The sequence below is a fragment of the Callospermophilus lateralis genome, chromosome 17, assembly GCF_048772815.1.
Source record: "Callospermophilus lateralis isolate mCalLat2 chromosome 17, mCalLat2.hap1, whole genome shotgun sequence".
NCBI lineage: Eukaryota > Metazoa > Chordata > Mammalia > Rodentia > Sciuridae > Callospermophilus > Callospermophilus lateralis.
In genome coordinates this window covers 26,359,910-26,380,294 of record NC_135321.1, presented here as the reverse complement: position 1 = coordinate 26,380,294, position 20,385 = coordinate 26,359,910, and the positions used below count along the sequence as shown (strand labels likewise).

At 48.4% G+C, this 20,385-nt stretch overlaps 1 protein-coding gene across 3 annotated transcripts in view; it reads right to left on the bottom strand.

Moving 5' to 3' along the window:
• Loxhd1 (lipoxygenase homology PLAT domains 1) overlaps positions 1-20,385 on the bottom strand; it is a 136,889-nt gene that overhangs the window by 14,096 nt on the left and 102,408 nt on the right. For 2 of the 3 annotated variants that reach the window (XM_076837038.2, XM_076837040.2), the window contains 6 exons: positions 19,437-19,645; positions 18,400-18,585; positions 15,874-16,001; positions 12,145-12,262; positions 10,193-10,367; positions 8,793-8,978 (listed from right to left, as the gene is read on the bottom strand). In XM_076837038.2, coding sequence (XP_076693153.2) covers positions 8,793-8,978; positions 10,193-10,367; positions 12,145-12,262; positions 15,874-16,001; positions 18,400-18,585; positions 19,437-19,645 — 1,002 coding nt within the window. The remainder of the gene's footprint in view (positions 1-8,792; positions 8,979-10,192; positions 10,368-12,144; positions 12,263-15,873; positions 16,002-18,399; positions 18,586-19,436; positions 19,646-20,385) is intronic. The other variant, XM_076837039.2, reaches the window with a different exon arrangement.

Below are 20,385 nucleotides of genomic sequence, written 5' to 3'. Positions count from 1 at the left end.
GTCACACTCTGAGCTTTGGCAGATCTGGGTTCCAGTCTCAGTATATTCACCTAACTGAATATGCTATCATATCTCCATGCCTCGTTTCTTCACTTGTACAATAAGATTAGAACAGATGAATTCTGAGGCCCTCTCTATTTCTAAGAGTGAATATTATGTAAGAGAAAATTTATCAATTCATTTATTCATTTTGAGGTTAAAACCATTCTTTATCTCACCAGAGTTTTAGTTTAACCAGAAGAAGAAGAAAAAAAAAGAGCAAAATGAATCAGAAAATAAACACATTGGTTATAATTTGTTCAGTATTGTAAAAGCTAGCTGGGTAATTGGAAGAATTAATCATTTATCTTGGTTTTCCCCCATGAAATATATTTCATAGTAATCAAATAGCCTTAGAGACAGTTTTTAAAAGAAAAATTCCACCTAGTGAGTGGATAAGAAATGACAGAATTATAAAATCACATTTGTAACTCTAATTGATCAGCCCTAGATGAAGCCGTTAGGTGAAGAGTTATGAGGGAAATTCACAATGGTTAGGTTGGGGTGGAAGCCTCTTCATTCACTATTTGTGTAAGAGTGGGGCTATTTCACACTGCATCAATACATCGAAATTAGCACATTTACATATTATACACATAGGGAAATCTTTATAAAGTGGAAGTTGAATGACACAAAGAAGTTATGATAAAAGTGACCATGGTGGTGAGATTTTGGAAGAAAATGTCTTACAGAAAGAAAAACTTGTGAAATATGTTTGGGGTAAAATGACACCAAGTTCAGGATTTCATGTCATATCCTCTAACAACCAGAAAGAAGTTAAGAAAGTAAAAAAGGTAAAAAGGTTAAAGTCGATGTGATAAATCATGATATTTATTGAACTCAGGTGATGGGTACAGGGAAGTTCACTCTACTATCTCATAACTTCTGCTTATGTTTAAAATGTTTCATAAAAAACTATTGATCAAATTTAAAAATAGGAGGATAGATTCAGGAAAAGACAAGGTTATTATTCTTTAAGCAAATGAAACATTTGTAACTTATGTGATATTTGTTTAAATTTATGTGCAAGATAAGTATAACATATATGGAAAATTTTAAAACTAGATATGATAAAAGTGTGTCACAGAGAGGATTTGAAGACATATTTAGCAGACTTAGCTTGGATTAATATTTGAACTTCCATTTCCTAGAGGGAGTTGTGCATAGGACATAGACTTCTCTGTTTCTCTCTTGACTTTGGTATTCTGATCATATAGGCTCAATTAGGACACAGAAATCTTCCTTTCTCTACTGAGCTTCAAGACCTGCCAATGGTATGACCCTGCTTTCAGATCCTAAGCCTGGACTGGAGAGAAAGAGGGGCCTACTTCTTACACTACAGGGAAAAAAAGATCACATCAATGACAAAGAATTTCTTTTAAGTCCATGAGCCATTGTGGGGTCAAGGTCACAAGATAGTCTTTGACTACACAAGTGGGCATGGGATGAGGTGTCAAGCTTTTGGGAGAACCTGGCATCAAAATGGCAATAGCAACTAGTTGCCTTGTTGAAACCATCTAGAGCTGTCCACGGTGCTGAAAAGCCTCACTCCCCTTTTGGAGTTTTGACTGCTATGAGATAAAGAAGAAATTGACTAATTGGCTTCAGGCTTTTGCATAGTGTGTCTGTGGTGGGGGAAGCATAAAAAAAAAAACAAAAAAAAAACTAAGAAAGTCTAGATGTGTGGCCAATGTCTGGAAGAGGGGTCAGGAAGTATCAGACAACTTAGTCATGACTCCAAGGTTTATGTCCATAACCCAATTTTCAAAAGCAACAGAGATACTGATTCTGGAGAAAACTGAATTTCCCAAGTCTAAGGCATGAAAAGACAAGTAAGGATCCAAGAGACTGAAGTAAGAGTATAATTAAATTCTATTAAACTATATTAAGTCCCTATTATATCACAGCATGTGATAGGCATCAGGGCAAGAACAATGAGCCAGACAATGGCATGTGTGAGCTGAGAGTCAAGTAAAGGAGACAGAATGAAGGTACACATATGCACACTGTTCTAGAGGAGTTCAGGTAAGGTAGGACAATCAGAAAAACTTTTAGGGAGAAGGTGAGGACATGAAAGAGTTTGTTTGCCATAAGCAGGGAGGTAGAAGAATCATGGTAGGATGCAGGTGGAAGTCAGGTCACAGGACCTAAGTCTCAGTGGCTGGGCTGAATGGCAAGTCCCGGGTGGCATCAGAGCTAGACTATGATACCTGCCAGATTTAGACTTTTTGTCTTTTTCGTGCCTGGAGAATAGTTGAGTTTTGTGCCCCATTACCACTAAACTGATATCAGGACTGTGGAGACCCCTGGTGTAAAAGTTAGGAGCAACATGCTTGCCAAACGGATCACTGCTTGACACCACCTTGGGATATGATTCTGTGCCACTCAACCTCATGCTCTAAGGTGCTGCAGTTAGTCCTGTTGACATTGGACTCTGATGGGACTGCACTCTGAGTTTGTGTTTTTTCTCAGTCCAGTGGCCTTGGATATATTTTCACCCAGCAGTGAGTCCTGGCATGGGTTCTTTGCTGCAAAGACATGACCGAGTTAGGACTTAAGCAGGTCTTTAGTATTTCCCAGAAGATTCTTCCCTGCTATATTATTTTCCTAGTGCTGCCATAAAATTGCCACAAACTTGGTCTGTTTAAACAAAACCGCTTATAATTTCAGAGTTCTGGAGACCAAAAGTCTGAAATCGAGGCACTGGCAGGGTCCTTCTCTCTTTGGATGCTCCAGAAAATAATCTTTTCCTGCCCCTTCCTGGCTTGAATGGCCCCCAGAAACCCTCTGTGCTCCTCTTCTTGTTACTGCTCTCTGCTCTCCAGTCTCTGTCTCCTTCACATGATTTCCTTTCTATCCCCCTCCATGTTCCTTGTCTTCATCTAAGGACACAGTCATCTTTGGGTTTAGGGCCCACCCTAAATCCAGAATGATTTCCTCCTTTTTTAATTTATTTATTTTTTAAATTATTTATTTATTTTTTTGTAATACATGACAGTAGAATGCATTTTGATATATAACACATACATGGAATGTACATACATCAATCATATTGTCTATTCTATTCTGCTGCCCTTCCTATCCTCCCTACTCCTCCCCTCCTCTCCCATCCTTCAGAATGATTTCCTCTTGATATCCTTCACTAATCATATCTTCCAAGATCCTATTTCCAAATGTAATCACAGTCTGAGGTTGTGGGTGAGCAAGAATTTGGGGATTGAGGGGCAATGTTCGAACTACCTTTGGAGAATTACATGTACTTTATTAAGATTGTTAGAAAATCTACATCTGGAGACCTCTCAAACATCTAGAAAGAGATCTCTGGGGAAGTCTAGAAAAGAAGACATTCTGGAGTCAGAATTCATTTATAATCCAGAAGATGCTACAAGCTGGTTGGCTTCAATTTATTAATTCTCTCACATAATTATTAAGGACCTACTAAGTGCAAGGCACTGAGAATACAAATGTCAATCAAATGAGATCTCTATCCTTAAAAGATTCAAAGCCAGTTGCAATTGACAAGACAATCACAATTCAGCATTATGAGTACTGCAAAGAGAGGTACAAAGAGAGAGGTTTAGAAGTACAGAGTGAGGAACATTTTATCTTTATTTGGGGGATCAGGGAACTTCGTGAAGAAGGCAAGGGTTAATTTGGATTCTGAAAGATGCAACAGAATTTAGTAGGAGAAGAGAAGTGCAGGTGCAAAAATATCTCTTGAGTGGTCTACTTATGACTGACTGCTAGCTTGTCCAATAAATGTAAGTGATTTTACGCAAGGTGAAATTTGAACAAGAACTGACCTCAAAGTTCATAGAGCAATTAAAGAGAAGACAGTGAAGAAAAGATAAAATCTTTTTGTATGGAAATAATTAATCTTAAAGAGTCCTTATTCTCAAATACAAATGTACCACACCATCCTCTGGATGGATTGAAATAATCAGGAATAAGAGGTTATTCCACAGTCTAAAAAGAAACTGAAAGCAGAGAGAGTGAGATTAGGTGAGAAAGGTTCCCTGACATTTTTTTTTAATGTATGTGTGTGGGGGGGCAGTTCTTAGGAGGATGTGAAGAACATTTTTGACTAATAAACATGCATCCTTGAATGACAGAAGGCTGTTTATCTCCTCCTCCATTCTCTCTAGTACAGTGACTTGGATGGTTGGCTGTGTAACAAAACTTCTCATCAAGAGACTCTGAGAATTTGCTAGGGAGAAATAAACATTTTAAATGTTTTTTATTTGCTTTGCTATTTGAAACCAATTTTGGCTACATGTTTCCTCTATTATATTTATGTCCAGGAAATTTTAGAGTCAGGAACCAACATACCATAGCTTGGGTTTTCACGGTGGGTGAAAAATTCTCAGCATTACAGAATTCCCCAGATGAGGTCTTCCTCCCCAAACTCATTCTGGCTTTGAAGTGCAAAATGTAGGGATAATCTCATCCCTCATCTTCTTCCTTCCCTTTTATAACCTCAAATTCTGTAATTCTCAGGAATACGCTCTAGCTCACTAGAGGTGTCCTCCAACAAGCTCATGTGATAGACAATGAGGGAATGTTCAGAGGTGACATGATTTGATGACTAAAAACTGGAACCTAATCAGTAGATTAATCCATTTGATGGATTAATAATTAAAATGGATTACTGGGTGGTAACTGCAGGCAGGTGGGGTGTGATAGAGGAAGTATGTCAACGAGAGAGTGCCCTTGGGAATTATATTTTGTCCCTGGCTCCTTGCTGTCTCTTTCTGCTTTCTGGATGCATGAGCTGAGTAGCCTTCCTCTGCCACACCCTTCCGCCATGATGTTCCAGCATCACCTTGGGCTCAGAGCAATAGAATCAACTGACCAGGGATGAAACCTCTGAAATCATAAGCCCAAAATAAACTTTTCCTTTTCTCAGTTGTTCTTGTCAGGTAATAAATGTGCTGTTTTGCTATAAGCTCATAGCAAGCTGACAGGAACCTTGTCTGCTATGTACTACACTGTACCTACCACTGAACATAATGCCTGACAGTAAGTGCTCAATACCTACAGTTGGTCCTTCTTATTTGCATGTTACATCTCTGTGAAATTGCCTACTTGCTAAAATTTATTTGTAACCTCCAAATTAATACTTACATGGTTACCCTGAACGCGTGCAGAGTGGTGAAAACTGAGTCACCCCATGCACATGTTCCCTGATGAGGCTGGACAGGGATATACTTTCTTTTTGTTCTAGCTCTTACATTGTAAGTAAGTGTCTTTTTCCTGTTTAACACCACAGTTTTCCCATTTTTGTGCTTTTTGTGGTGAATTCATTGTATAAATAGTCTCCAAACATCATGTGTAGGCCCCAGGCTAAAGTGCTATTCAGTGTTTCTAAATGTAAGAGGTGTATGATGTTCCCCCCAAAAAAACCTGTTAGTAAATTTCATTCTGGTATGAATTATAGTGCTATTGGTTGTGAGTTCAGTGTTTTTAAATAAACGATATATATTGAGCAAGAGGTTTGTAAACAGAAATACACATAAAAACAAGGTTACACATGGATCTAATTGTGACCAGAAGCTCACAGGAACTTAACACTGCATTTCCCCAGGAGCTTCAGTATTTGCTAATTCAGTATTCACAGCAACTTTATAGAGCATAACTATCATAAATAATGAGAACCAATTATACTTGATTTATGAAATGATATCAATATTAAAGCCATGGGCTGAAGTAGTAAAGGACCTGAATCCCTCATTTTGTCCAAGAGAGACGTCATCTTAGGTAGGAGGAGAGAAAAAAAGAAAGGAGGAAACTTAAACATCACTGGAAACAAACACTGAACGTACCTCCAGAAATGTTCTGCATGAGCCTTTGAACATTCCTTCAGAGTACTTGAACCTCTACTTTCCTAGATTGGAAGGAAGGGTATGACATGGAGGCAGGAATGCACAAGAGGACTGTAGAAGTTCATCGTGAGACACAGACTGAGAAGGAAGGTGAGGGCAGGTATTGAAGGTGGGGCAGCCCCAGGAGAAATCAGCCAAGAAGCAAAAGGCTCAGTTAGGTGGGCTCAGGATTGGATAAATGTGCTGGAAAGAGTGGCCTTTGTAGGCAGAAGACAGAGATGAGCCCTGATCTTCCAGAAGAAACCCTCTGCCTTTTATGCTATTGATTGAGGGTATGATGCCTGGTAATCTTGACCTTCTTGCCAAGCATCTGGGTATCTACTGCAGGCTAGATTGAAAACAGTCAGACTCCAAGGCAAGCACCCTGGAGTCCAGAGTCAACAGAAGCCAGAAGAGGGTTCAGGACCTCGAATAGATCCACACATCCACAGGACAGCCCGTGTTTCTCCAAAACAGACATCCCCATTACCCTTACCACCTGTATGAAGGGAACATACATTATGAATGGGCCTGGAATTATCTTCCCCTTGGAAAATGGAGATCATCCTAATCTACAAGAAATTCTTTCCTGCCCACTTTTCTGTAAAAAGTGGTTGGGAGATGGTTGGGGAGATCTTACATCTCGTGTGTGCTTGGGCCCTGAAGGAAGGCTTAGGCAGCCTGTGAATAGTGCTTCTTCCTTCTCAGGGTTCTAGTCTCTGGTTCTGTTGCTTCGGAGCTATAAGTTGTGGCAGGACAGGGCTAAAAGGCCAAGTATTGCTTAGCCCTCTCCTGGTTGGGGAGATATTAACGTTTACTGAGTCCCTGATCTGCTCTCTACTGTGCCCCTATCCCCACTCTCCACTGGCCCTGCTCATCTGACCTGTGGATTTACACACAGGGGCCTCTGTGCTTTTCCATTTGTCCTCACTGAGGGACCCCCTGTTGAGTGTCACAGGCTCCCCTGATCTTGTGAAGCGTCTGCAGTGGAACATAATCTTCTTGATTAGGATGATTTTATTCATCAATCAGTCAACCTCCAGCCATCCCACAACTGGTCCTAAAACCATCATGATGGATGGTGGGAAGGGTCTTTGTTTCCTTCTTGGGAAAGAGGATTCATTATGAGTATCTGAGAACATTTTATTGGTACATTCCTTTCCAAAAATTCTTGATGCCATTTGATTGGGCAGGTGGAGAAGAAGGGACCCTTGCTACTACACATTTTCCTGGATAGGGCTACCCCAGGCCCCCTGATAAAAACATTGGGAGCATAGTGAAGAGAGTAGAGGAAGCTGTTCCCCATCTTCTTTTCTGAGTATCTACCACAGTGGCAGGCCAAGATGCAGAACTGTGATCGACAGGACAGGATGGCACACAGTGTGGCAGGTCAGAACAGGCACAGAAGACCTGCAGTTGAGCACTGGTGACATTTCAAACCCTGGAGCCTCCATATTCATTGGTTGTAGAAAAGAGGGACAATAAAGTGCTTTTGTTGCAAAAATTCACAAAGTGATTTTAAAGATCAAATGTGAGTATCTTTCATATCTCCCAGAGTTCCAGGCATCTGGGGAACATTTCAGATGTTTGGTACATGAATAACCGAAAGGATGCAGGCAATAGGGAAACTGGGAAGTGTTGTGAAGACACCCATTATTTTATTGCTTCAAAGAACGGCTATTTTATCTGTGTCTAATCTGAGCCTGGTCCATGTTGTGGGAAGCATTTTAACTGTTTAACCCATGTTAAAGCCAAACAGTGGGACTCGTATAGGAAAAAGAGGTCACCGACTGCTGAGTTGGGTTTCATCGGTGGCCATGATGGACAGGCCTGTCTGAGGTGGGCATTTGAATGGGCAGAGGTAGAAGAGGTGGGGAGACATGCAGCACCAGGACAGCTCCAGAGACAGGAAGGGGAAGACCTAGCAAAGGCTAGAGGCCTTGAGCAGACAGCTGGGCCGAGGCTGGGTTCAAAGCCAGGCAAGAGGGATGAGTTAGGAAAGCAGGATGCACTGAGGAGGGGAAGTTTAACAATGAACCATTTGACTCTAACACATAATAGAACTTACTCCTAAGACAGAGAAAATAGACCTGAAGACAGCCAATGATAACCAAAGAAATGCTGAAGTCATGAACATCACCACAGCTCCAGAGGTGACAAATTATTCCCTTGGTACTTTGCAGTTAAAAAATAAACTTCTCACTTAATTTATATTCTATTCCAGTTTATATTTACAAGTGAACTTAGCCACTTTTAGGCTCACTATGAAATCTGTGGGAAGTAAATTTGGTGAAATAGCTCTTCTATCTCCTCTATGTTTCTCTCTCTCTCTCTCTGATTTTTTTTTTTTTTTTTTTTTGGCAGTGCTAGATATGGAACCCAGGGTCTCTCACATGCCAGGCAAATGCTCTACTGCTGAGCTACATGCCAAGCCCTTTTATTTATTTGTTTTTTTGTTTGTTTTGGAGATAGGTTCTCACTAAGTTGCTTAAGGCCTCACTAAGTTGTTGAGGTTGGCTTGGAACTTGGAATCTTCCTGCCTCAGCCTCCCAAGTTGATGGGATTACAGGCATGCACGACTGGGCCCAACCAGATTTAAAAAAAAAAATTGTTATGCGTAAACCAAGTAGAATTCATGCTCTGACTTCACAGAGCATGAAGGCCCAGTAACCACCCAGGGAGAATTCAGGAGGAGCTAAGCTTCCTTTCCAATGCATAGAAAGGCACCCACTGGCACCCACTAATAGGAGTGTTAAATGGCATGATTCCCCGCCTTGCATTGCCTGCTGGGCTGCTGGAGTGACGGAGCTGCCAGGCAGGCAAGGAAGGCCTCCCATGCTGCAGAAAGCCAAGGGCTGCTCTTCCCACAACCCTGACCTTGGCGGGAGCTACCTTTGTTGTCATGCCAGACCCTCAGCTTGCAGAGGTGACCCAAGCTCAGCATGTCAGAGAAGTTGAAGGTGTCTGTGTTGTTCCGCTCAAACTTGTTCCAGTTGGCTGACTGCTTCAGGGCCAGGGTTCCGCTGTCCCCGTTCTCCCCGAAGATGATGATGAACACATTGGCATCCGTGCCTGCTCCTAGAGAGAGTGCAAAGTGAGGCTCTGGGTATCAGTCTCTGGGACATACCATGCCCTTGCCCTGGCTTTGCTCCTGGTCTCCTCAGAGGATCAAGGCATGTAGATGGACAGAGTTCAGAGGTGGCAGGACCAAGGGGGAGGTCAGAAAGGACTGGTAAGAGTCCTGGAACTCCCGGGTCTCCAGTTCTGTGTTTTGCCTTCTCTTTGTGTCTTGTATAGGCTGCTGGTCTAACTGCAGTCATAGTAACTGTGAATATTTTGGACAGAAATGCATCTATTTCTGGGAAATGCTCCCAAACTTAAAAGGCACGCCATATAGACTGGATCTGCAGTTAAAAATATAAGCTGCCGCCTGTATGGTGTGGATTCAGAAGAAAGTTCCGCACTCCTTAAATCTACTTTTGACATTTCCACTGGAGCTTCATATCATTTGCTTAAGCTGAATAAAGGTTTTGACCCCAGTCCAAAAGCAAGTACTTCGGGAAGAGGTGGCTCGGTGAAGCTTTTCTGGAACATTCTAAAGGCATAGAGGGCCTTGAAAACATGTGGATACTTGGAACTTCAAGCCATAAGGATAAAGTCTTCATTGTGGGGAGCAGAGGGAGAAGGGAGGTACCCTGAACAAATTTCATCAGATTTATCTGCCCATCATTTATGCCCACGATTCTACTATGAGAGCTTCACTTCTTTGCCTAAAGGCTTCTCTGTTGAAAATGTAAGCTACCATGGCCACCACATTCATCCTCCATAGTCACTTTGAATCAGTGTGAATGAATTTGCCCAATTCCTTGCAACAGCTCCTGGAGAGTGGGCTTGGCACAGGGGAGGGGAGGTAGGAGGTGTTGCCTCCATGGCTAGATCAGAGTCTGGTCCTTGTCACCTCCATTTTTGACATGCTAGTACTTTTGCTTAGAAGGCTCTGAGTGTCCCAACTACCTCAGTGACTTCTGCTCGTGTTTCTGGACCTGACTTTGGCATCATCCTTGGGAAGTCCCCATGACCTCATCCCCGATGCCCAGGTAGGTAAGGTGCCCCCCTCTGAGTTTCCCAGTAGTGTCAGACCTGTGAGTTCTGTGAGAATCACACCTCTGTCCTATGTTCTAAGACCCAAGGCCAAAGCCAGCACACAGGGGATGGCCACTAAGCACATGAATGTGAAAGGGTGCCCCAGGTCCCTGAGATGCAAAGCATCTGGCTGAGGGGCCCCAGCCCACCCAGGATGTTGCTGGTCTTCACGGTGACGGTGTAGGACGTCCACTCCATCATCTCCTCCTCGTCGATGACAGCGCACATTTCGCACACCAGGGTCTTCTTGCCCTTCCGCTGGGACAGCCAGTCTCCGTAGTAGAACATGGTCAGATCGCCAGTGTTCATGTTCTTCAGGAGGACCTGGGGAGGGACCCCGTGTGGGAAGGCTCTCCATCACCTACCACCCCCCTGCAACGCAGCCCCTCCACACCCCAGAGACCAAGGCCCCAGAGACGGGAGGAGCTCCGCAGCTCAGACTAGAGGCCGTCTCCAGGACAAGGACCCTGCGCCCTGTGTCTTGCCTGGGGTCTGAGAGGCCATGGAATTTGGAGATGTGGGATTTGGTGCCTGTCACATGTGGCTCAAGAAATGCTTGAACAAGTGACAGAAGAACAGACTGACCAAGTCACTGTCAGTTGTAAATACCTGGGAGCAGGTTGCCAGCTTGTCCCCGGCATGGGCCTCTATTGTTGGCTCAAGGCAAACCTGTTACTGGCTGAACAGGAGAGGAGGAGCCTGAGGGGACATAGGACGATGGCCTTGGGTGGACACGGGACCAGGGGGCTGACACAGGAGATGAGGGGAAGGTCGTGTGATGGGTGAATGGTGTCCCCCACTCCTAGATTTGAATGTTGAAGTCTTAACCTGTAGGAGGTGACCTCATGTCCCTTGGCATGTGACTATATTTAGAAACAAGTGGTTACAGGTTAAGGTGAGGTCATTAGGGGGGCCCTAACCCTATACGTCCCATGTTTCTGTGCCTTACACCAGGGGGAATGAGACCATAGAGGCAGCCACACATGTGGGGACAGGGCCACAGGAGGGCTGGCATGAAGCTGCCAAGGCCAAGGGACTACGGGAAGCTGGGAACGAGGCCTGGCGCAGATCCTCCCCAGGGCCTCAGGGAGGGCGGCCTCCGAGACCTTGGGATCCCAGGCTCCGGGAGAGATTGGTGCTGTCGTTCTCAGCCCTGAGTCCGGGTCTCTGTTATGGCAGCCCCAGGACACTACTGCATATTGTGACCAGCGTGTTGGGGAGCCCAGGCCCAGGTGACACCGAGGCTGTGTCTGCAGGACTGTCATCTTTGTTGCCAGAGCCATTGTCCTTGCTGTGAGGGGCGCTGAAGGCTTGGGGGCCACTCAAGGCATGGGAAGCCTGGTGGACATCACAGCAGTTCCCAACAACATGCATCCTGCTTGGCCCCAGGCTCTGGGAACCTCCTCTCTGCTCCACAACAGGGTGGGTCAGTGGCCTCCTTGGGGAAGCCTGGAGGCCAGGTCCCCATGAGGCAGGGGGAGTTGAGGAAGCCCTGAAAGCGAGGTCCTAAGAGGAGGAGTCAAGCTGCCTTCTTCCCATGGGGGACACTGAGCCTGTGGGTATAGTGGCGTGTGTGTGAGCAAGGGAGGGCCTGGCCTGGGGCAGGACCAGGAAACCCAGCTGCGGCGGTGAAGATGTCACTGTGCCAGCCCGGAGGCTGCTCCCAGCCACTGAGAGCCCAGGACCCGGGTGGGCTGCTGGGGTGGGCTGCCACGCCCCCTGTGGGACAGGTAGGGTAGACCAAGAGGCAGCCACCAGACGCTGAAGCGCAGGGGCACCAGCTCCCTGGCCGTCCTGCCTGAGGGTCTCACTGTGACGGTCTCTCTGTCCTGGTTCTTGCTGCCTCCCCTCACCCCAGGCGGTGGCCATGTTCTGCTCACCACTCATGCTGTCTGTCTGCTCCAGAAGCTGACCAGACTCTCAGTGGACACCTGAAACTACGTCCCCTGATTAAGTCACGCCAAAGGGCAAATTGGATTTCATGGCTGGGCTCATGTCATTACCCTCTTCAGGGACATTTGTTAACAAATGTCCACTGATGACCCAAAATAACAGTGAGGAGGGGCAGACAGTGGCTAGAAGGGAGAGTGAGGGTCCTCACCCTTTCCAGGAACCACTCGGGCCGGCTGCCCAGGCCATCGATGCGGATGCGCATCTTGGTGAAGGGAGCGATGTCCAGGATCTCCATGATGAAGGTGTCGTTCTGCTCCCGCTCGAACCTGGGGGTGGGGAGCAGAGGCCTGAAGAGGGGAAGCCGGCCACGGCCAGAGACCAGATTTGGGATAAGCCCCCACCTCTTGAGCTCCAGGTATATTTGGTGGGTAGAAATGACCCTGAGCCAAGAGCTACTAGTTCTGGGTTCTAATCATGTTCTGCTGTCACCTGGAACAGTTCCAGAATGACACTAACCCTGCAATCTCACAAAACTTTCATGGGGACCAAATGGATGGGAAAACAACTTTAAAAGCCAAAAGAATTTCAAACCTGAAAAGCTGTAAATGAGATTCTGAGTGACAGGGCCACCACGAGTGATGGGGCAGGTTGGGCACTGCACAACTATAGAAGGCGTCATTCATATTTTCCTATGTGCAATCTGCACCACTGAACACAGTGGCCCGGGATTGGGTAACGCTAAGGGCGCCTGTAAAGTGGTGGCAAATAGAAAGTAATGCGGCTTTTGTTGCTATTATTATTTTTGTGCTGAATGACCTCATCATCTCAGAGAGGCTCTGTCTTTATTCCTCACTGCTCCTCCCACACTGCCACATGTACAATGTGACCTTCAATGGTGACTGATTGCTTGGCTGCTGACTGATGCCAGGTGATACTGTTGATAAGCCCTTCGGAGTGATGCAGGTGGCCCTGAAGAGACAGCTCTGAGTGGCAATTGTTATGCTTCCTTGGATACAAGGCATATTTATAAAAAGAGGCCACAGCCAGCGGGGGCTGAGACCGCAAGTGCTGCTGAGGGAGAAGGATGCCTCGTCTTAGAGGCAGCGGGGGGAACGGAGCCCGCCCTCTCTTGGTGACTTGCCGGTGTGCATTTATGGCGATTAGAAGTGAGAAGCTCTCCAAAGTTGGGGCTGGGGCTGGGGATGCTGTGGACCAAGCTGAGCTCTGGCCTCTGGGTCCAGCCTGCCCACCGCCTTCTCTGATCACATGGCCTCTTTATTTGGGGGGAGCATTGAATCAATACACAGCATTGAATTCAGGGGCACTCAACCACTGAGCCACACCCCCAGCCCTATTCTGTATTTTATTTATAGAGATGGGATCTCACTGAGTTGCTTAGCGCCTTGCTGTTGTGGCGGCTGGCTTTGAACTCACGATCCTCCTGCCTCAGACTCCCCGGCCACTGGGATTCCAGATGTGTGTTACTGCACCCAGCCACATGGCCTCTCTTGGGAAGTGCATGTCCTTGAACACCATCAAGCCATGACTGTGACCTATGCCCTGTGGGTCTTTCCATCCAAGACACCAGTCAAGATGCAGACACCCATCACAAGGACCCCAGGAGCCTGGTGAAACCTCTGCCGCATGCAAATACAATAAGACAGCACAGGCCCCAGGGAAGAGCCCTGGGCTGGCCAACAGCGTAACTGAAAAATCGTGGTCCTGCTCACAAAAATAGATCTTCATTCAGAGAAATCCTTGAACTAAAGGGGCCTGGAAGCATTGGCAATATGGCTATATTGATAATGATGGGATTTGGGATTTCAAGTAACTTTTGGAATCTGGATACTCCCAGAGGTGAGGTCTCGCCCCCGTCCCACCAGTGATTATGCCCTGGACATCTGCTCAGTAAGGGGGAGTGTGGGAGGGAGATAGGTAGCCAGAGAAAAATCCAGGAATTAAGGGTTGGATGGAGGTTACAGTGACTGTAGAGGCGAAGACCAGAGGGACTGAGCACGGGGCACAGGGACAACAGCCAGACCACGCGTGACAACAGAGCTGACACCCACAGCCACCTCTTAGGGAGCCCAAGGCTCCATAGAGATTGGCTCAGGATGGTCAAGACCTGGTTGGTGACTGCCAGTTCCCCGTTTTTGTTCCTGTTCCCAGCTCAAGACCAACCAGAGAGACCCACCGTGCTCTACAATCCAATCACACAGGATACCCCCATTCTTCCTAGTGTACCTCCAGCCTCACCATACCCCAAATAACCCTTTGCTAGAAATCTTTTCCCCTCTTCTGAGAGCCTGTGAGCCCCTGTCATACCAAGTGATGGTGACTGACCCCCTTGCAGCAACAAACTCTGAAGAAATGGTCTTTGATCTTCGTTTATTCCTACAACTGCCTGAGTTCAAATCCCAATAATTTCCCTTCTTACTAGCTGTGCAACCGTGGGCAAGTTATTGTATCTCTCTGTGTCTCAGGCACAACGGTGTAAACTATAGGGGGTGTTGTGAGTTTACATAGATCAAAGGGCACTTTCCACAGCACTTGGATTCATCAATGTTCACTATCATCCTCATGGCTAGTTGCTCCAGGAAGAATTCCAGAAGGAACCGGGAGCAGGGTAATGAGAGGGCAGAAGTGCTGAGAAGAGGCAAGTAAATCTCCTTAGCACAGCCCCGGGAGGAGCTGCAGAGGGTGGGCAAAGCTCCTACTCTAATCAGCTGCTCTGCCATGGGAGGAAATTCCTGCCTGGTCCCCAAGAAAGAGCTTCTTTATCCTCATGCCAGTCATCGCCATCATCACCAAGATCACCATCCTCAGCACCACCTCCCCAGTGAGGATCCAGAGGTACGCACTCAGTGGTCCCTACCTGTGAGGCCAGAGCCAGGAGCAGGGGGATTCGGAAGAAAGCCACCCTGGATCTCACCAGCTCCAGATGGTGATGGGGCACTGTGGCCGTGGCTGGGTTTTAAAGCTGCTAGGCTTGGACCCTGAGTCTGTCTCCTTGGGTTTTAAGGTGCCAGGGGCCAGGATGTTTGAAGGACAATGGCTGAGCATGGAAAACCAACTCAAAGCCCTGCTGTCTAAAGGGGGTCCAATGCCAGGCACCGACCAAGTGCTCCAGGAAGCCCATGATACTGTCCTTCCTAGTCCCCATTTTAAGGGAACCTCATGCTCAAGACTGAAGCCCATCTGGGCGCAGTTCCCGGTGCCACGGCATCCCGGAGCATTATGACTTCCCCTCTCTGTGACTCAGTTGTCTCACCTGTAAAATGGGGGTGATGGTCAGTGTCCTCAGGGGGCCATGGAAAAGACTGGGAGTTGCCATGCCTGGCTCAGAACCATGCCTGGCACCTGCCAGCCCTTGTGTATGGCAGTAGCTCTTCTGTGCACCTGGGGTGGGAGGTGCCATGGATGCAGGGCTGGGCCCTTCAGAACATGACCCCTTCCCAGGCCCAAGCCAGTGCTCATTCTTTTCTTTTTTTAATGTTTTGGAAATGGATTGATTTTTGTTTTGCAATTGTTTTAGGTAGAAAATTGCAAAAAAAGAAGAAGAATTTTGTGTACCCTTCCCCCAACTTTCCCTAAAGTCTGCATCTTATGGTCCCTTAAGCAAAGAAATTAGCAAGGACACAGCACTAGCAAATAGAGATCTTGCATTGGGCTTTTTTTGAATAACCAAATAGAAAAATAAAAAAGAAGGAAAGGAGAACTTGTCTGGGCGAGGTGGTCCAGGAAGGCTCCCGGGAAAGGTGGGCTTGAGCTGACTCTCGAAAGAGAAAGTATTGAGACAGGGTGACAAAGGTGTGGCTGGAAGGTCCCGCCGTGTGCAGGGGAGTGGGAGACTCGCTGCTCCCACTGAGGCCGGCTGGGGCAGAGGATGGAGGCTGGATGGGAGGAGGGGAGAGGGGCAGGGGCCCTCTTGGGGTACCTGGCCTTCTTTTTGTCCAGCTGCACCTCCTCTGTGCTCCCGTTGATGCCATAGAGGGTCATGAAGATGTTGGAGTCGGTGCCCCCACCGACCACGTCGCCTGTCCACACTGTCATTTCATAAAGCACCTGGGAGGGACAGGGTCCTGAGCCTCAGCTGCCTCGTCAACCCACCCAACTTGCCTCAGTCTCCCTGGGAAAGAAGACGCACTCTCCAAGCTCCAAGAAGAGCGCCCCCAACCAACGGGAAGAGCCTGGGGATCAAAAGCCAGGTCTTGCCCCTTGCAGGCCCCACGGGGCCCAGCCCTGGAGAGCTCGGCCTGGCAGAGGGCTGGTGGTGTGGCCTAAAGCCAAGGTGCATCCAGTCTCTGTCAGTCCAACCACAGTGGGAGGGCAGTGGCCTTTGAAATCATCCAGAGCTCATTTGAATCCCAGATCTGCCACTTGTCAGCTGTTGACCCTGGGCAGATGTCGCCACCTGCCAGCCTGTTTCCCTGCAGTGAGGCACAGACTAGAGTGGGCTACGGACAGTTCGTATCTGTGCCCAGCCCTGGGCCTGCCTTGGGGTTGGCTCCAGTTCCAGGTGTCCCCCACTTCCCACCACAGCCAGCTTACACTGAGGCCGTGGGCAAGGGGTGCCCTTGGGAGTGACTTCTGAAGGATCTCGGCCTCAAGCCATTGGTGAATAGGACAATTGCCTATTTACAAAACTTTTGCTTTAGATCTGGATTTCGCTCTTTTGCCTCAGGTTTGCTCCAAAAAGGATGAAATCCCTCCAGCTGTCCCCATGGGGGGTGGGGAGAGCCCAGCCCTCCCCCAGGCCCTGCCCTGGCTCTTCCCGTGAGAGGCAGCCTGGTGGCAAGAGGTAACACCCACTCGGATGTTCTGGGGTGTCCCTGGGGCTGGGTTTGTCCTCCATTCTCCCTTGAGAGGAGAATCCAGACTGACAGCAGGGTTAGATGCTCAGCAGAGGAGGCGGAAAGCCAGGCTGATGGCTCCTTTGAAAAGCCCTGGCCCTCTCCTTCCCCGTGGCTGCCTCCTCCTGCCTTCACCCCGATGGCAATACCCCATGCCGCTGCACCTGCTGGAGGCTTTTCTAGCAGCATCTAGAATTTTCCCCAGGACCCAACCCACAGGGCTCAGGATCACTCTCAGGGGGAATGCCAGACAGCTCTCCTGCTTTACCCAGAGCCCCCTACGCTGCCCACCAAGGGTACTCATGGTGGGCAGGAGGGGCTACTATGGACACACATGGGAGCCTGGTGCTTTCTCGCTCTTATCCAGATAGGCATAAAAAAATAGAATGATCAAAACAAGCGCGTCGGTGGCCCCATGGAGACCGGCCTCCGAGGGCTGGCCCTGTTGCCCCTGTGTTCTCTGCGTCCACCTTCCTCTCCTTTACACAGATGTGTCCCTTTTTATGTAACTGGTGTGTTTCCAAAAAGAGACAGAAGCGGGGCTCCTGTAAATCCGGTCTGGTATCAAGTGTCCTGGGGAGAAGGCCAGTCCAAAGAGCCCTGTGGTTCTTTGTACAGTGACAGAGCTGTGTTCTTTTGTTCTGTGAATAGCAGGGGTATGGAGCTGGATTTTCCTGGACTAGAGAGCTGGGAGGAGGCGTGGCTGCCCTGTGTGGGTGGGGCCCGCACAGGCGCACCCGGCTGGCTAGCGGGTCAGTGCGTTGGGCCCCGGTTGAGTGGCGGCTCACCCCCACCGTCCAGCCGACCACAGAAGGTGTCTGGGAAGCAGGGGGCTGGCTGTACCGTGGAATTTCTGCTCCCTACTCTTCTGCAGAGGAGGCACAGGCACCCCTGCTCCTGCCTGTCAAGGATTTTAGAATCCAGGACTCAGACCCTTCTGCCATTTGGGCCTCTCGGCTCAGTCCTTACCTTTGGGGGATGGCCGAGCTGGCCATGAGTTTAGATTCAGTGACAGAGATAAGGGCTGGGGTTTCTGTTGATCCCATAGCTTATGAGACAGAGAGAGACCACAGGGTCAGGCCATCAACTGACCGTGGGTCCTTGGGTTCCAGCCATCCAGACATCCTGTGTTCTGCCTGGCCCTGGCCTGAGTTCATACAATTTGCCAAAAGTCATTGGCCAGCTAGAACAAGGACAGGGACACGTAGCTTCTGCCCTCTCCCAGCCAAGGAGAGTCTCATTCCCTGTGCTGTGAGACCAGAGTATCTCATGTGCCATCTTTCTCTGTGCCCAGGCTGGTGGTGCTGGTATAGCACCCTGGGAGAACAGCAACCCTGCATGTCTATGCTGAGCTGTTACCTTCGAGAGCTCTTCTATAGATTGTTCATGACCTTGTTTATAACCTAACACGAAACCAAGGCCCAGTGAGGCTAAGTGATTTGCCCAAGGTCACACAGCAGCGGACCAAAGAGAGCCCTCTCCTTTTTCCTAACACAGTGAGTCTAACCAGTATGCCAGGCTGGAGTGCCCCAGTAATGAGTCTCCTACCTCCTCACTTGATCTCCCCTGCTGCTCCCTGCCTACAAAGCACATCCACAGTGTCCCCACACCTTCACCCCGATGTTCACCACCATGGCATCCAGCAGGTCAAAAACACGAGAGGTGACCCCGTCGCCCCGGTCCTTGGCAAGCCAGCAGTTGCAGCACAGTGTGTACTTGATGCCCTGGGTGGGCACTGCCAAGCACAGCTCTTCTACCAGCCAGCAGCTCTCAGGAGAGGCTCCATCATGGCCCAGCTGGGAAGAGACAGACCAGCCTGTGAGGATCTGGGTACAACCGGGAAGAGAGTCCTTTCTGTTCAAAGTCCCCCTCCCTGTCCTGTGGCCCTACTCTCAACGTCTCCTTCCAGTGTACACTGGGCACCCATTGGCCCAAGGCCCTCCCACAAATGAGATTTTACAGATCTCATTAAGGTCTCTAAGCAGATGACTTTGAGTTAATCAAAGAATGACTCTGGCTCCTCAGGAGAGCCCTTGAAAAGAGGATCTGAATGTTGGGGATAGAAGAAGTCAGAGGGGTCTGAAGCAGAAGGATGGTCTCCTATTGGTCTTGAACAAGGATACCACTATGTTTTGGAGAGAGCCACATGGTGGGGAATGGCAGGCAAACACTGGGAACTGAAGCCTTCCATCCTAACAACCCTAAGAAAATGAATTTGGTCACTAGGACTCCAGGCCTTAGATAAGATCACAGCTCTGGCTGCAACTTGCTGTCATCCCAGTGAGCCCTTCAGAAGTGGACCTGCTAATGCACATCCGGAATGTGTCTGGGAAGCGGGAGGGTGGCCACAAGAGACCATCCACTGATTAACTTGGTGAGAATTTGTTACATGGTGATTAAAAAAGAATGAATACACAGGGCGCCTTCACTGGACGGGTAGAGAATGGGAACCAGAGAGGCAGGAGACTCACCCAAGGTCACCCAGCTCTTTGATGAAGGAGGCTGGGAGGTCTCCCTCTGCTTCCTGGTCTGTGGGGCTCCAGGTCATTGCTCTGCCTGACCCCCAACCCCCCACCCCACCCCAGGTCCTGCTCATCTCCTTCTTTCCCTGCGGTGGTCACCATCACAGGGCCCCAAAGGCCAGCACCTCTATTTTCTTGATGGTGCCCACGTCCAAGCCTCCGACGTAGAACTCCTCTACTGAGCCGCAGGCGAAGCCCCTCTTCCCCTGGGGGTAGTCCAGCCAGATGCGGTTGCTGCGTTCGTCCTCCTCTCCGATGAGTAAGATGAAGGCTCGGCTATCGGTGGCCGCGTCCTTGTGCTTCCCGGTGGTCACAGACACGTAGTAGGGAATGACTGCAAGAGATGGTGGCAGCCAGCCTCACAATGGGCTGGGGGGCAGGACGCACTACACAGGCCTGGAGATGCAATAGCCGCTGGAGACCACTGCCCTTGGCTCCTTCAGAGCCCAGAACAAGAAAACTTCCCAGTGGAGGAGTTCCCACTGATGTCTACACTCCAGGGAACGAGGGAGTTGGTAACTCCCAACGTGAGCACAAAGAGAGTGTCCTTGTCACTGGTTTGGAGTGTCAAGCTTTGGAGAGCCCTTTTGGCCAATTGTCTTGTACCCAGCACTACCAGGTAGGAAGGTCAGAACAATGGCCTCTGTTCACGTGCAGGAGTTACAGGGCAAAAGGGCTTCCACGGTTAGCAAAAATGAGGTCAGCAAAAGTGAGTTCTCATAGAGAGGAATTTCAGGAAGAGTAACAAAAATGTATTTATATATATATCATGTGGTAGAGGAAAGTTCTAGAAGATATCCATTTCTAAGCCAAACTAGACTAATCAGCATACCAACTTGCTCAGTGGGCATGGCATAGATTTCTAGTTCCCCTCTCAGCATCACTCCCCTTGAAGCTCTTGAGGAGTTACAGGCCAGCAGGTGTTGTAGGGAAAACCTTCTTTAAAAGTTCTGAGTCTCTTTGGAATGTGGGTGGGATGGCTGTGGTTCCAAGAGCCATCTTAGAGTCCTGGGCAAGCTTCAGGATGCAAGCCATTTGTAAGGTTGCCAGGGTGACCAGGTTGAGGGAACCTGT